Source organism: Hydractinia symbiolongicarpus, chromosome 12 (assembly GCF_029227915.1).
Source record: "Hydractinia symbiolongicarpus strain clone_291-10 chromosome 12, HSymV2.1, whole genome shotgun sequence".
Taxonomy (NCBI): Eukaryota; Metazoa; Cnidaria; class Hydrozoa; order Anthoathecata; family Hydractiniidae; genus Hydractinia; species Hydractinia symbiolongicarpus.
Window position 1 is genome coordinate 24,280,741 of NC_079886.1, and position 16,967 is coordinate 24,297,707.

Here is a 16,967-nt window from a genome sequence, read left to right on the forward strand (position 1 = left end):
AAAGTATATTCAAACTATATTATATGCCTTCTCCTTCGTAGAGCTTTTTTAAACATACTGCATGTTAAAGAACGCATGTGCTGAAAAAATTGATTAACGAAAGTCATGACATCAGCCTCCCTATGTTCCCATCGGCTCCGTTAGCTTGGCAATCGCCGAAGATATTAATCCTATTTTTATGCTGAATGCTTAGTCATAAGGAACGTTACACACTTTTAGTCTCTGGCAGGGTCTGACTCAGAGCCAAGTCACGATCTTTAGTACTGTAAACAAACGAAACACCACAAGACTATCAGTTCGCACAACAGACAACATAAGTTATAATACTCGATACGGAAAAAAAATCGAGATGTTGACCCCAGGACTTGTTGGGCATCTTATATTTATACAATCCTGGGGATGAGGTTGGACCTAAAGATGTTTGAGTGATTAAATTAAAGCTAAAATTCGTGTATAAAAATCGATCCAAAAAAATTCAGACGTTGGTATTTTATTAATTTTTTGTTCAAACTATACTTTTTTAATATGCAACCAAGTAATGCTGGGATAGTAAATTATAAGCTACTATAAAATAATATTTTTTTATAACTGCTCAAAAACTTTTAGTACTGAAATTAAGAAAGAATAAGTAACTTTGAGTTTTGGGCTAAACCTTATTTGCTTATTCACAAAATTGTGTGTAGACTTCACGTTCAGTGAGAGCGAGGTAGTCCTGTGAGACAACCTTGACCGTTTTTTTTAATGCCAGGATGCTTTATCAAAAATGCTACGGAATACGGACGTTTAGGTGGCTTATGAAAAAGAAATTCTTTTATCGCATTGAAGTCTGTCTAACATTTAAATCACCGGAAAATAATTCGCGACTTTAAAAATATTTTCGCGGGTATTACTTTTGGCGCAAACTGTATTGTTCGCGCTCTAACACTTTTTAGCGCGTATGCACCAAAATTAATAAGCGCAAATGTTAATACATTCAGCTGCTAACTCGCAAAAAACATGTAACGTAATCTATATATTAAAGAAATTATTGCTGAACCAAACAAGAACTCAAACAAGAAAATTGTATTTAAAGATTGTCACAACGAAAATTCGGCTCTTTCTTTGTTGTGCGTGTTTTTCATAACACATTTTTTCCATTCGCGAAAAATGAAAAACTAGTTGTTGTAAAATTGGGGTGTCACTCAAGTTAAGGAACATCCATGCAAAACTCAAGAATTACTTCTGTTTCAAAATATTTATATTATTCCAAGTATTTTTACATATTGCGTGTCCTTATGAAGCAATAATTTTTACATCCCACTCGTGTTTCGTAACAAAAAAAAATTAACAAAAATGAGAACACCTCCCTCTAAAATTTGTAATTTTTTTTCTTATGATCCTCTTTGTTTAGAAACTACAAGAAAAATTCAATACTAGGAAATTTTTTTAACAGGCAAACAAAAACTTGTACTTAATTAAAATATCAGATGGTAAAAAATCAGCCATTAGCACATATATTTACAAAAAATATAAATATAAAGAGGGTAAAACTTTTTCTGTATACAAATATTTTTTTTACTGAAAAAAATACGTAACATGTAACCTCCCCATAATTCTTAGGCTTTTTAACCGTTCGTATTTTTATTTAATTCCCTGGTGAAGGAACAAAACGTGAACAGAAAACAACCAATCAACTACTTTCTCTTTCGTTTCGTACTTTTGCTGTTCGCTGTCGAACTTGCACTTTTCTTGCTTGTCTTCTTTGCTTTCGGTTGGCAGTATTTAGCCTCAAGATCATTGAAGAAACTGTTCATTTCTTTTTCTCGATTACCTTGCCTCTGTAGTATCAAACTTTTTAAGTCTCCGTCTACAGAAAGTCCAATTTCTTTGGCATGTTCTTCAGCTTCTTCAGCCTCCTTGGCCGCCTTTAAAAAAGTGTAAAATGGTAATTCCAAAAGTCTGAAACAATAACTTAAGGGCAGAAATTTAATTTGGTAAAATTTTATTTTATTTTTAAACTTATTTTTGACACTATTTACAACAAGTTTTTTAAACGTGGGCAAGGTAGAAATTGATCACCTAAAGATGATCGATTTTTTGCAAATAAGGTCTCTAGAAATATAATTGCTGGGTTTATTTCTACGAAACTAAAATTAAACAAATATTTTGCGATCAAATGTTTGCAAATTACTGGTTTTGACGAGAAACTTTTACAAGAAATAAAAGATGAAATTTTTGTTCTTATATTGGCCTAATATTGGATTATTCAAGATTGAATCCAGCGTTTATAGTGCAGGCATATTTAGCTATCTTAAAAGTTCAAATTCCTCTTTTTTATAAGGGTCCTGAAAGTACCCATGCAATTTGAAATAAGTAGTTTTTTTGGCCAACTAGGTAGACAAGTGATATTTTGCAGAGTTAAATGAAAATCTACTTTGTGTACTTTTTTGTGCAACTTGAGAATGAGACCCACCTCCTCATCTTATTATCACCCCCCATAAAGTTTTTTTGGATATCACAAAGCAGCATCTTTTCTTATAATCAAAACACAACTCTCTTTTGGAACAAATCTCGAGAACAAATACTATTTACAGGTTAAAAATAACAAATATCAACAAAATGTCAGCACAGTTTATTCTTTAAACATGTCAAAAGCATTGTTATCTTTATTTTTAGTTGTTTCACTAGTGTTAGTTTATTTATAGTTAGTCGTTTTATCCCCCCCCCCCTCCCCCCATTTTACAGGAAACTTCGTAATCCCTCCTTAGGTCATTATATTATGACCCTCCACTTTAAAAAATTTTCCCTGGAGTACCCCCTTTACAATTAAGCACAAAAGAGTACTCTTTGTACAAGTAAAATTTAAAAAGTCACTCTTTCAAGGAACTGCTTTCACCACTGAACAAAGCTTAAAGGGGGATAAAAAAAATGGTATTATATATCAAATTTGCTTCTTTTAGTAGTCTGTTGAACGCTGAAAAATGATTTAAATTTGACACGTTCATGCTAATCAAAGCATTTCTGTGTTCATTTTTATAAAAAATAAATCCAATCATTTGACAGAGGTAAAAAAGTTGTTTCTACTTAACAGCTAATCGTGTTATGGAAAGCCATACCATTTTGCAAAACAGCTTTCTTTCTCTGTGAAATTATTACAAAGAAGGTAGTCATTTTTACTAGGATGAACTTCTTAGACAAAATATTGCTAAAATAAAATATTAAAATCTATATTGCGTGTTTACCATCAAATAATTACAACAAATTTGGTTTTAAGCATTCGGTTTTAAGCATTCAGCAGACATTCAGCATTCATGCAAGTGGGAATTTCTGCAATGCGAAAAGTAAATTTAACAATACCATTTTTTGCATGTGTTAATTTGGAAAAAGAAAAAGAACTGTTGTTGTTGTTGGGCTCAAACAAAACTAAAACTATTTCAAGATAGAATAACAAGATTCAAGTTTATGACATACTAGAAAATGATGCCTATAACAAAGAATAATTATTTTTTCCCTTTATACTGTGATCAAGGTAAGTTTTAGATTAAATATATAGTTTGAATTGGAAATATAAAGTCAGTTCGCATAAATTTGCTGCAGAGAAGAAAACCTTTTCGCAGCTGCAGTCTTAGATCACAGTATATGCCTGTAACAGCATAGCATATTTTTTCATAAAAAAATTTGAGCCCAAGTTTATTGAAGTAACATATACTTATTTATCATATCCTTCAATATATTTTATCCAATATATTGAATAAGAAGTTTAGAAAAAATGATTTTAAACACGCTTAAGGATTTGTAACATGTTATTCCTTAAAAGATATGGTAACTGTAAACACATGTATTTAATTTCATTTAAGCTGTTTCTTTTTTTTTTATTTTTGGACCATTTTAAATTCATTTTGACTAATCAGTATTTGGGTTTCCTATCCCTTTTTCCCCTGAATGCTCCTCAAACTGGTAGAGGTAATTATAGAGGTGATTATGTATGAAAAGGAAAAAGACCATGTCAGTTTGAACAGGGTTAAGATGTTCAAAATCATGCAAAAACTGCTTATTATTGATAAACCTGTCCAGAATGTTTAGAAAAAAACTTAATTTTGATTTGCAAATTCGACCTAATAACTGTTTTTTGTAAAATTGTACAGGGTCCGCCCTGTACAATTTTACAAAAAACAGTCCTTTAATATTTTTTTATTCTTTTTTCCTAAGGATCTTCTTTCTTGCAATCTTTCCCTTACCTTTTTCTTTCTCTTATTTCTTTTTGAAGTATTTTCATTTGTAAACTTTTCTAAACTTGGAAGTTCATCACTATCAATACACTTCTGAATAATGGATTTAAATCGCTCCTCATCCTCATAAGATGCACATAACACGTTTTCAATTATTTGGTCCAAATCACCTTCGGATCCCAGATAACACTTCTTTATCTCCTCTTTTTCTTTTTCGCTATCTTTATATTCATTGTGAAACGTTTCAATATCTGCCTTACTAATTTTTTTAAACAGAAGCCGCCAATATGATTCCCAGTCACGATCCTGTGTACATATATCACTTTCATCCAACAATTCTCCCGTCTCATCGTAAACAGCACGTTGCTCTGAATTACTTAAAACAGAGTGAATTTTTGTCAGAATTTGAAATTTGATAGTATTGTTTTCCTTGTTTTCGCTTGAAGCTCGATCAGGGTGACATTGTAAAGAAAGCTTATAATAGGCTTTTTTGATTTGTTTGCTGTCCGCCTCTTTTGTTATACCAAGCACTTTATAAAAACATTTGCTACCAAAATTCTTTTCAACTTCATCAAAGAATGCCATTTTTATAAAAAACTGAAAAGAAATATTAAAAATTAATGGAAAGAGAAAAAATATGATAAAACATGCAGTATTTATTTAAAAAAAATAATTAAATTTCACTTGACTCCCACCCACAACAGCCTCCCTTTTTTCTAAAAAACAAGTGAGCAAAAAAAAATACATGTGTAAAAAATAAACCTTAAACTTATGAAACAATAAACAAATAATGAAAGGCTGACACAATTGTAACACAAGCAACCCCATATGCAAACTTCATGAGTACACCACGGATGCACTTGTGTTCTTTACAAGACTAACCTCTTATTTTTAATATAATGCAAGACATATTAACCAATTTCAGTTTTTTACATTTTCAACGGTACACTCTTTTATATTTGGCATTTGGGAGGCAGAAAAAGAATGGGAACACTAGGTGAAGCAAAGTAATTATCAGTCCCTCTTGTCACACGAAGACTTTATTAGGACTTCAATTAAATTCAAATAAATGAGAAGGCATCAATCTACACTTTGTAATAGTTTATAACCTCAAAGATGTTTCTGCTGTGGGAAGAAATCCAGAATAAAAGACCTCTCTTCGCTAAATTCTAACTTCTTTTTTCCTACCACACAAATGAGAGCCAAAGATTGTACTGTTGAAAATGTAAACAACAAAATTGGTTAGCTAGGAGCTGACCGCTGAAAAAAAACAAATAACGTCACACTGGAATCCATTAATATGAGTGTTAATATTTTGCACATGAAGTGGTTAATAAGTAATATTAAGTGATATATTTTTCCTACAGTAATAGGAGCAGATTATATACAAACTTTTATCAAACTTTTATATATAAACTTTTAAGCAAATCTTGTTTTTTTTGTGAGGATTCAAATCTCCTAATCTTACTTAAATTTATTCCCTCTGGCTGTTGTGTATAAACAAACACTAATGGTATATAAACAGCAGAAAGATCAGGGTTTGTAAAACATAAAAGGCCTTTTTGTTGAGAAATATAACGCTCACCACTTAGGGTAAACATTTTTCCCTTGGGGGTTCCACAGACTGACAGATCTTTTACGGCGCTCTGGTTTATTTCTTAGCAAATGAAAAATATCCAGGATTGTTTCCCTTTATATTATGGTTGGAACATCAGCACGACCAAGAGGCATCTTGTTTCACAACTTTCCCGCAATTTTTAGTATGCGCCAGTTCCACACAAAGTCGGGCTTTATACAAAGTCAGGCGAAAATATTTTGTAGGGCCAGTCAAAGTAGGGCGTTTTTATCGCAGGAAAATAATAATACATTTGTTTAAAGGAGAGGCGAACAAAAAACTATTTTGTGACAGCCAGAAAATAAATTTTAAGCAAAAGAGAAAAAGTTATAGACTTCTAAATCCTAAAATCTACCAAGGCAACTACTATAATAACAAATAAATAACTATATTGCAAAGCTGTATATCCTCCTAACAACATTTTTTCAAAATCTTTATGGCTGAACAGGATGAAAATAAGTAGGTTTTTGATGTACTTACCAGTAAACATAAAAAAATAAGATCTTTCACTGAAGATAACCCAGAATATTTTACGTATTATTATAATAACAGCATTTTAAAACCTTCGTTTAAACTTCTCTGAACTTAGACATATTTATCATGACCAACAACAATATTATTTTCTATGGTTTAAGTTCGTTTTCTACAAAATAATACAAGCTTCAAACGTTGAAGTTTGTTATGATAAGATGGCACCAAATTTGTTTGAGGTTAAAACATCCTTTTGAGGTTATCTCAAAGAGCTATGGGGTCGAAAGCAATAATTTGCAACGCGTTATGGTCAATCCAAGACCCGCATTTTCATTTCATTCGACTTACTTTGAGCACCGCTGTTTTGCTGCTGATTATTTTTTCAAACCAATTAAAAACACCAAAAAAAATTGGCTAGCCAATATGGTATGTTCTATGTTTAGTACTGTGATTCGTAAGACTATGGTTTTAACTGTGTGTCATAGTAACCTCATCCTCAGAGCTTCTTGTATTTTTTTTCTGACATCGCCACGGCGATTCGGATGTCAGAAAGGTGACGAGGTTGTGTCACTTGCTAGTATAAAAAACCTGGCGTATCTTTGTATGTACATCATCATCATCATTCTCGGCTTAACGTCCATTTTCCATCCTAGCATGGGTTGGACGGGGTATATTAATGACCCTCTTCCAATCTGATCTAGACTGTGTTAGATCTAAACTCAACTTCCTCTGTATCAACTCTGCCCTTATAACCTCCTGCCAAGTCTTTCTCGGTCTGCCTCTGGGCTTTACCCCAGGAACTATCGAACTGTTTTTGTCTCTCAGACTGGCGTTACACATCCACCTAACCATTCCCATATCATTCCTTTCTAAACGATCAAGATCTTCCTGCTTCACTTTCCATGTCTCACTACTGTACAACATAACACTTCTTACACAGACGTCATACAACCTACCTTTTACCTCAATTGACAAGACTTTGCTAGTCAACAAAGGAAGTAACTCCCTGAACTTTATCCAAGCAGAACCTATCCTGCAAGTAACACTTCTTCTTGGACAAAAATATTGTTACGAAGGCAGGCTGCAAAGTCGCTACTTTTTCACACATGTAGGCAGACAGCGTGGAAGTGTTGCTAGTCACATTCTCTCCGCTCTGCACATCGACAAGTGAAATTTGACAAGTTTAAAATATGTGAATCTAAAATAGAAATAGCCTACGAAATTACTCGTGGTGATGAACTTTAAAATTAGTTGTCTTGTCTCCACAAATTTTGACCAAGATTGTATAATTAGTTTATGTTGAACATATACAAAAGACATTACTTAGTATTCTCTTCCTGAAGCTCAATAATACAAATCTATTTCTACATCCCTGCACAATTTGCAAACTAGTATCAAGGGATACTCTTTTGTATGTGTTGACAGAAGGTCAAAAAATTATGAGCTCGATGTTAGTCCAAATTCTGTTCACGCGCAAACGTTTTCTGAAAGTTATGAAATTGTTGAATATCTGGTGGCATTAAATAAGAGAATGTAACGGCATCTCAATTAGAAATAGTAGATAAGGATCGTATGACGTTAATATAAATTGATAAAGTATCCAACACTTGGACTTCACAACGTTTTTTTGTATACGTTTTATATGCCAACAGAAAAAGTAGTTAATATTTTTCTCCTATATTTCCATTTTTGTATCTTCTCAATATGAGAAAAGACGGCGAAAAATGTCATGGTATCGTTGCCTAATATAGATTATGCGAACGCGCCCTTGGGAACGAGAATTGAGAATAAAATTTAGCGATTTTCGCTATTCTTAATATTATCTGCAGCATATTATCAGCTTAATTAAAGGTATCTCCTTCTCGAGTCCCTAGAAAATGTTGAAAATCTTTACTTTAGTTGGTTTTTATTTCTGCCCAAAGTCGGTTAAAATCGTCAATATTCAAATGCCCTACTTTCTGTGTTTTTATTCCAATCAAAGTCAGGCCAATAGATTCGCCCTACTTTGGGTGTTGTGCCGAATTTTGTAATAAATGGTTCATTTTGTAATACATGTCGCATATTGTATCGTAATCAATTATCGGTTTATTTTGTAACAAAGCTGCATTTTGGTGAACAAACCGGTGAAATCAAATGTTTTGGTTGTTTTTGTGCTGAAATTCATATTTCTAGTGAACGTTTTAGTGAAATCACATGTTCAGGTGATTCTGGTGCTGAAACCAATATTTGTGGTGAATATCATGGTGAAATCTAGTGTTCTGGTGATTGAGATGATGGGGTTGATGTGTCGAGTTATAACATCCTGGATAAATAAAATTTTATGGTCCCCTATGTAAAATTGAAAATGTTCTAGATTTTTGGTACTTCATAATTATTTTTTAAAAATCTGGTATTAGTTATATTTATTGAACTAAATTGAGTAGTAAGCGCTGTTTCCGACGTTCTGCGATAAGTCGGGAACGAAGTTTCTTTTCGGAATCTGCACTACAATGTAACCCGACTTTTCGGGTCATGCGCATGCGCATGAGAATAGTTTAAATGCATGTGTTGTATCCTTGGCCGAGCCTCGGTCTTAGGTCGCGTGGAAAGCATCGCAAACTTTAACTGTCATTACTATTAATTGATGCAATTTTCGTTTTATGTACCTCACCGGCGCAAATAATCAAGAAAATGTTGGCGTGAAGAAGAACAGACGAACATCGACAACTGTAAAGTGACCAGCTTCACGGTTTTCTTTCTTAGAAAATACGCACAAAAGATGCAATCCACATTTGGCCGTGGATACCGAGAAAGTTTTTAATCCAGTTGCTGGTCACAAGTCGGTCGATGTCGAGTGCAAAGATCTGTGATGAATATGAAATATGTTTTAAAAAATATGTCATGCGATGTACCACTCTACCAATACCAATATAACAAGTTACCCCAATACTGTTGTTTTTCCTGTTCTAATTTATTGTTAGGAAGATGTGAAAAGAAACATTTTTGGTGTTACGTTTTATTTCATTTCCATAAAAAGCAAAACTGGATGTATATTTAAATTGATAGACGTTCAAAGCCCCAATTTAAAGAAATAAGTTTTTTGGAATTTTCTCAAGAGTTTAATCCATGTTAATGATTCATCCAAAATTACGCCAAGAAATTTTATTGTTTCTTCTCTCTTTATGCTTACATTATTTATTTGAATTTTATTATTTATTTATTTTTTAATTTATTCACATTATTGCTTGCCCAACATATGTTACAATAAAGGTTCTTTAAGCAATGGAGATTTAAGTATCGTTTGGCCTTATATAATATTCCTAAGTTTTTTGGGATTTTCTCAAGAGTTTGTATGTGTTTAACCCATGTTAATGATTCATCCAAAATTACGCCATTGTTTTTTCTCTCTTTATGCTTACATTATTTATTTTAAGCAAAGGTAGTTTGAGTGGAATATTATCAGTTTTATAACGGTTATAGAATAATACATATTTAGTTTTACCATTTTTTCGGACATCCATGGTTTTACTTATATTGAGTGAGAGTTTATTTGCCAAACCACTTGTTTATGTGCAAAAGTTCTTGGTTAGCTGTTTTAAAAAGATCTTTAATGTGAGTATGAGAGTAAAAAAGATTAGTGTCGTCAGCAAATGAAATAAAATTCAGCATTTTGGAAGACTTGTGTAAGTCGTTTATGTAAATCAAAAACAGCAAGAGTCCAAGAATGGATCCTTGTGGAACACCACATTTTATTAGTTAAAAGGGCGTTGTTTTATTGTCGTGTGCTATGTATTGTTTTCGGTTAGTTGAGTAATTTGTAAACCATTTCAAATTGTTACCCCGAATACCGTAGGATTTTAGTTTAGATAAAAGAATGTTATGATTTACAGTATTAAAAGCCTTTGAGAGATCAATGAATACCCCTACAGTAAACAAACTTTCATTAAAGGATTCTGATAATTCACTTATTAATTCCCTGCATGGTCCGTTAAATGATGCTTTTGGAAACCAAATTGTTTGTTATATAAAATATTGTTTTGCCCTAGTTGGTATAAAAGATAGTATGAAATGCAAAGTTCAGACAAAATAGCCATATTTCTGTCGAATTAAAGTTAAATTTGATTTATACGTAGTATCACCATCCTTCTCAAAATTTTCAATTATAAATACAAAATCCAATCTCATTTCCAGTGCATTTTGCCTAACTTTGACCGCTCCGTAATATCAGTTAAGGGACCCTGGGGACGAGGATGTCAACATCGCCAGCCATCAAAACGTATCTACGCCATTTCCAAGCTAACTTATCACGGTAAAGCATCTATACAACTTTTAACATATATTTTCACTTTGTTATTTAGTCATGGAGTTTTATTTTAAACATTATGGAATTAATTTCACAATTAATATAGTCACGCTGCCTTCGTGTCTCCAGGTCTCTTCAAGCATTCACAGTTTTAATGACACACTTACAGGGTTCTAAATTTCCAATCTTAAAAAAGCTATTATTCCAGGTGAGTATGGAATACAGACAAAAGCATATAAGTTGTGTGAAAAATTACAACAAAAAAATCAACCAAGTACGTACGCGTTATAAACAACAAGACGTTTTAACCTAATATCGGCTTGTCAACAAATTCTATGAAACATTGATGAGGCACAGTGAAGTCGCAAGGTGCTTCAACTAATTCCAATATCAACAACCTGTTATGGCCAATATTTAAGGTATTTTTTGGTACAAATAAGGTTTTTTGCGGCCCTTTAACCTGCCAATATCTTCCAATGTTAAAATCATTTATAAAAATTTGTCCCTTTGTCCAACCATTCATATTTATGTAGGTATCTGCGATGCTTTGTACTTCGAAAGAAGAAAAGTAAAACATGCCGCTATCCATATTATGTTGTAAGAAGCCAGTACTGTTAGACATATCATTTGCCAATCTATTTATATTTTTATCGTTCATAGGAAATATATTCCAATTTTTTATTGCTTCTTTGTTAATATACACATTTCCCAAAATTCCCTTTGAATCTGGTAGATAATGGATACCCTTACTGGCGTATGCCACACGCCCTTGATTTTCAACAAATATTCCAAGTTTTTCACCACTAGAAATGGATACATTTATAGCGCCACGTGGGAAACTAGCGTGATGGTAATTATCAATATAGACAGTAGATCTGTCGTGAACCTTTTCAATAAAAAGATCTATGGTGTTAACGTGACGATATTTCGATGGTATGAGGGCCTCATAAAGTAAAAAACCGTACGATTGATTGACTGACTCGAAAGTTAAAGGATACTCGTGCGTAACAGGGGGACCTTTTGGATAAAGTTTTGATATAGCTTGTTGAAGTGTTAAAGCAAACTTTATAGGAAATTTTCCATAACGTGCTTTTTCAGTGGCATTTGGAACAGGCCGTAAGGCTTTGGTGGTGTATTTCTTTATTACCTCTCTTAATGCGTGATATTTCAATCTTGGATCGCCAGCTTCAGATAATGGAGCATCGTAGTCGTAGGAAGTAGGGGAAATTAAAAACTGTCCTTTCTTGTTCACATCCGCGCCATTCATAAAGCCAAAATTTGTGCCACCAATTAACATGTACAAATTGACAGACGCATTTAAGAATAAAATTTGATCGAAATGCTTTGCTATCTTGATTAGATCTTTTGTTTGGTGTGGTTGACCCCAGTAGTCTAACCAACCGGTGTAAAATTCCGAATTAACTAAAGGTCCATGTGGTTCATATTTCCGTTGTTGCATAAAGGCTTCTTGAGGTGATATTTCTGTGCCAAAATCAATTGTTTTATAAAGACTCGGTATGGTTCCACACTGCAAGTAATCATCAGTGTATCCATCAGTTGTAAACAAAACCACATCATCTCCTAGTATGCTCAAAAATAGTTGTTGTAACTGTTGCATATAAACTTTATCACACGCATAATAATTTCCATACTCGTTCTCAATTTGGAAAGCAATGATAGGACCGCCATTTTTATACAGTTTGGATTTCAACAGATTTAGTAAAACATTAAACCAGTTTCGTACATGCTCCATGTATCTTACGTCTGAGTGTGTGCGCATCTTTAAAGTAGGATCTCTAGCTAACCACCAAGGGAAACCACCAAATTCCCATTCTGCGTCAATATAAGGCCCAGGACGTATGATAACAAGCAAGTTATATTTCTCTGCTAAATAGATAAAGTGTAATAAATCTTTATTATCGTCAAAGTCGTATTGTCCTGGTGTCTCTTCATGAACGTTCCAAGCGATGTATGTTTGTATTGTATTTAACCCTAATGCCTGTGCTTTTTGTAACCGATCTTGCCAGTGTATTCGTGGAATACGAAAGTAATGTATTCCACCTGAAATATAACGAAACGATTTACCGTCCTTTAAAAATTGGTTATTTTTGTAATCAATTACGAACGATTTTTCTGTATTATGTAGGTGACATATACTGAATCTAACTAATTGCGAAAAAAATATTGCTAAAATTGCTTTTAAAGATGGCATTTTACTTCGTCAACGTATCAAATCGTTCTTGCTTGCCATCAACTAGATTTTAACTAAATGGATGTCTCTGTAGTATACACATAAAAATGTTTCACCTCCACAAGAAAAAAAAGAATTCAAACTTCAGGTTATATATTTGAAGTTAATCACTGTGGAGGAGAGCTTTTCATGTTTGCTTCCAAAACATTGAGTTTGTGATTTATTTTGTTTACCGTTACTTCAAGACTTTCTAAGTTGGCTATCAATCCCTAAGGGTATATCTCTAGTTGTGGGTATCTGATGCCTGGATTCTGGGTTCCATGATTTGTGAGTTCAGCCTAACACTGTCAGTTTTTTTTACATTATTATGATAACCAGCAAAGCATGTAAACTAAAATTTTCTAGCTACAATTCAACAGTTCAATTGACAAAACCATTAGCTAGCTATCTACCGAGACGTTAAACTTAAAATATGGACGATAATTTCAATGCAGACATTTCCGTTGTGCTCAACACATTATCCGGGCAAAAAACGATGTGCTAAGGATGAGTTTGATTTCTCTCATCCTTTATCGTGAAATAGGTACCCACGTGTTATCCACGAAATTGTTAGAAGTCTCAGAAGATGATTCAAGGCGAATATCTTTCTTGTTTAATTTAAAATCGAATAAACTTTAGTACAGTTAAATTAATAAATACTAAATAAAATAATGTGTAAATAAATATAAAACATATGAACAAAAATGACACTTCAGACAAGAGACAAAACTTGTGGCGGGACATATTTGCGGCGGACAAAATTTTAGCTACCCACAAACAAGGCAAATTTTGGTAGATTTGCATATCAATTTTTGATAAATTCGTCCATTTTGTGTAGAAGTTTCTTCTTTCACATAGTAGCAACGGAAAGACGACACGCAGTTAAAATAAAGCTTTCAAAATCTTTCTGGTTGGTGCATTTCCCTACTTCCAATAAACCTCGTCCCTAGGACTTTTTTTTCATCCTATGTAAAATTTCTATCTAGTTAACTTTTAATAAAACATTTATAAGCACAAATTTTAAAAAACCGCCCTAGTATTTTAAAACATTTTAAAACATCATAATTTACTAATAACAGCAACCTTCTGCGTCCTCATAGCGTATTTCTCACATGATAAATACCACGTCCGTTTAACACAGACTTTCACATCTCTCAGTTCAAAATCAAAACATGCTACTTCTAAAATATCGAAGTATATGCGTTTGATGTCTTGCGACACTATAGAGGTATCATTACTTAAACATTTCAAAAACGATCGGTCGCACCCGCAAAAACTTATCGTAAAAGGGCGCCAATTTAGTAAATTGTATCGTCTTTTCCAACGAGGAATGCTATATGGACACTGGTCGTGTTCTTTGCAGCAGTTATCTACATGCTTCGTGATAGTAAAGTTAGATTCTCCACCGTCTTGTGATGGAGCAGAGCCATAGCCACACCAGCGAGTTCCTAAATAAACAAAATATGGAAAATCCTATTAAATACGGAGGTGTTAATTTCATCCCTTGTTTTTTTGTTTAAAAGAAATCATGCCGCTCGCACGAAAAACATAGGAAAACAGATCTGCGATTGGTAGAAACATGCAGCCTCGTTTCCAGGTACTTTTTCTCTTCTCTTAACGGTGAGAGACAAAAACCGCGGTCGTCGTGGTTTTGTCTCTTCTCTTCATGGTTTTGTCAATCAAAAATAGAGAAAAAAAGCATGGCAACGTGGCTGAAAAGCACGCGAAATATAAACAAGAGCATAGAAACCAGCTAACATTCGAAGTATATACGTTCGAAGTTACCTTGCCATATAAACATATTCTTTGCAGCGCAACAGACCAAAAAAGATGCTACCACCAACAAATATCTAATCATAGTGAATTGCCTAAGATTTAAAAATATAAACAAAATACAAATATGGAATTATCGAAGGTTATAAGCTACGCATTGGACAACAATAAAACAATAACGAAATAATCCGTAGACCCTGCGACCTACTCGCTTGGTAATATATGGCATCAACTTCTAAAGTCCTGAAAATGAATAAATGAGTTAGGTTGAACTCTGTTTGTAGTAATAAGACGTTCATTCACAAAGATAAAACATTGAACAATTACCCTGTTCACAATCTCCATTCATTACTTGTAATGGTACGATTTTAATTTGAGCCAATGAAATTGTTTTTTTTTCGTTCGATAATTAATGAGCTTTTAGACTTTTACGTTTTCTTGAGTGGTCTGATATGTGTCTACTTTCGTACTGGAGATCAAGATCCATTTTAACCTTTGCAAACGGTGCAATCATTTTAAAATTAAAAGCCATCTATTGTATCACAATTTCTATATGCATGAATTAATGAAAACTATGCGAGACTTTAATAAAATATCCATTTTATTTTCTTTAATCATAAACTACCTTTGCTAGTGTTTCTTAGAACAACATCGACAAATGATGCTCTTGTTATCTTATCTAGAAATTATTTTCTTGTAATTTTAGCCAGAGTAAAACTAGCGTTGGGGCTACCCCTTAAGGCTGGTTTACACCTTCGACGCAAGATCGGCTTGACGTAAGATATGAAAAGGTTTTAATATTCTTACGTTCGCATCTACGTTTTTGTAGTGTGAATCAGAAAACGCAAGTAAACTTACACGCAAAAACAAACGCAAGAATTTTTTCAAGAATATAAAAACCGTAATATTTTGAAATTAGAAATATTATGAAAGGTCTGAAAACGGAATTTTTTGAAGAAATGCTGCTAGATAAAGTTGCTTTGTATGATAAAAAATGATAAACATTTCAAAGCGTCTTTATGTGGATTTGTTTACCAAAAATCACGTCTTCATAATGTATCCTCTGTATTCTGTTTTCGTTAATATATAACATATGATAATATAGATTAGTCATATATAATTCTTCTACTTCTTCGTTACACATTATGTTTGTTTATGTTTTCTTGCGTTACCATGGTCACGTGTAAAAGTCTTTGCGCATTCGTATTTTGCTTGCGTTTGTGCTTGCCTCGCAAATGTAAACCAAGCTTTACAATTCAATGTTATCTAGATACTAGTCGTGGAAAAATCGCCGGGGATAGAGGGAGTGACACAGTGTTGAAATTGCGAGCTACAGTTGACTCTTCAATTAGCGTTACAATCACTCTTTTGTCTGCTAATTATAGATCTTTAATATTTGGGGGTATCATTTTTCTCTTGAATTCGAACTAGGTAACTAATGCTCAATTCAGCTTACGGGAAGAAAATACTCAAATCGACAATATGATGAAAATTTATTATGAAAAGGACAATAGAAAGCACTAAAATGGATGGAAAAAGTTAAGTGCGATGCTGATACAATAAAAAAAATCTTTAAAGTAAAACCCTGTCGGATAATTAATTGAGAATTTCCGGTAGCAAAGTTCATTTCGTGCAATGTTAATTCTGCCGTAATTGTTGTCCGATATTTGGAGACAGTGATTTTGCCAATATAGTCACTTTTTGTCCATTAATTAGAGGCGTCTGCTTATAGAGCAAAAATTTTTCTGAATCACACTACAGTGCTGTTCAAACACTTTTATGTATTGTTTTTAAAAAGACTCCACGGTTTGAGAAGAAAAGTTTGCCAAGCGTCAAGTCCTTAAGACATGGATGTGAGGCCTAAAGGTTGCTAAGTTAATTGTTTACTTTTTGTTCGGTTTCGACGAAGCCCACTATATGTCCCTTTAGAAACTTTTCCATGAAAAATTACCAGGATTTCCCAGTAAAAAGGAAATTGTTCGCTACAAGTACAACGCCTATACATAGTAGCCAGCCTTGATAAATCTATCTGATATCTTTTTTCTGCAGTTATGGATAAATTAACTAGATAGACTTTTCTATTTTTTCTTACACAAAACAAAACGTAATACAGTAAAAAATTGCACAGGAACCTAATTGTACAGGGAAGTACTTTTGGTAACCTAAATGTAGGGGAGGAGGGGACTTGTTGAGAAGGGGATTGGTAATTTCCTTTAAATTGATAGTCGGGGAAGGTGTTACAAACTTGGGGTGCGTGGGTTTCCATTCACAGGTCGGAAATAGGGAAAAAAAGTGATAAAAGTTAACAACGGAATAGAATTTCTGACATTTGGTCTCTATAATTCAGGTTACCACTTGCTTCTATCACAAAGCAAATTCTTTCATCGT

General features: G+C 33.3%; 3 protein-coding genes across 6 annotated transcripts; all 3 read right to left on the minus strand.

Moving 5' to 3' along the window:
* Positions 1-1,215: 1,215 nt before the first annotated feature.
* On the minus strand, positions 1,216-5,146 carry LOC130621693 (dnaJ homolog subfamily C member 9-like). Its single transcript, XM_057437023.1, has 2 exons — positions 4,218-5,146; positions 1,216-1,904 (listed from the first exon to the last, which is right to left on the minus strand). Exons 1-2 carry the CDS (start codon positions 4,791-4,793, stop codon positions 1,674-1,676), a joined length of 807 nt encoding a protein of 268 aa, XP_057293006.1. The 5' UTR covers positions 4,794-5,146; the 3' UTR covers positions 1,216-1,673.
* A 5,408-nt stretch (positions 5,147-10,554) lies between these two features.
* Positions 10,555-12,951, minus strand: LOC130621687 (beta-galactosidase-like). The gene has a single exon (XM_057437017.1). The coding sequence runs from the start codon at positions 12,786-12,788 to the stop codon at positions 10,881-10,883; it is 1,908 nt and encodes a 635-aa protein (XP_057293000.1). The 5' UTR covers positions 12,789-12,951; the 3' UTR covers positions 10,555-10,880.
* A 421-nt stretch (positions 12,952-13,372) lies between these two features.
* Positions 13,373-15,261, minus strand: LOC130622091 (acidic phospholipase A2 PA4-like). Of its 4 annotated transcripts, none has more exons than XM_057437495.1 (4): positions 14,907-15,261; positions 14,792-14,822; positions 14,592-14,674; positions 13,373-14,254 (listed from the first exon to the last, which is right to left on the minus strand). In XM_057437495.1, exons 2-4 carry the CDS (start codon positions 14,806-14,808, stop codon positions 13,866-13,868), a joined length of 489 nt encoding a protein of 162 aa, XP_057293478.1. In that variant the 5' UTR covers positions 14,809-14,822; positions 14,907-15,261; the 3' UTR covers positions 13,373-13,865. The 4 variants fall into 4 exon arrangements, with proteins under 4 accessions (XP_057293478.1, XP_057293479.1, XP_057293480.1 ...); XM_057437496.1 differs by having other exon boundaries at positions 14,788-14,822; positions 14,907-15,259; XM_057437497.1 differs by lacking the exon at positions 14,792-14,822 and having other exon boundaries at positions 14,907-15,260.
* Positions 15,262-16,967: the final 1,706 nt, after the last annotated feature.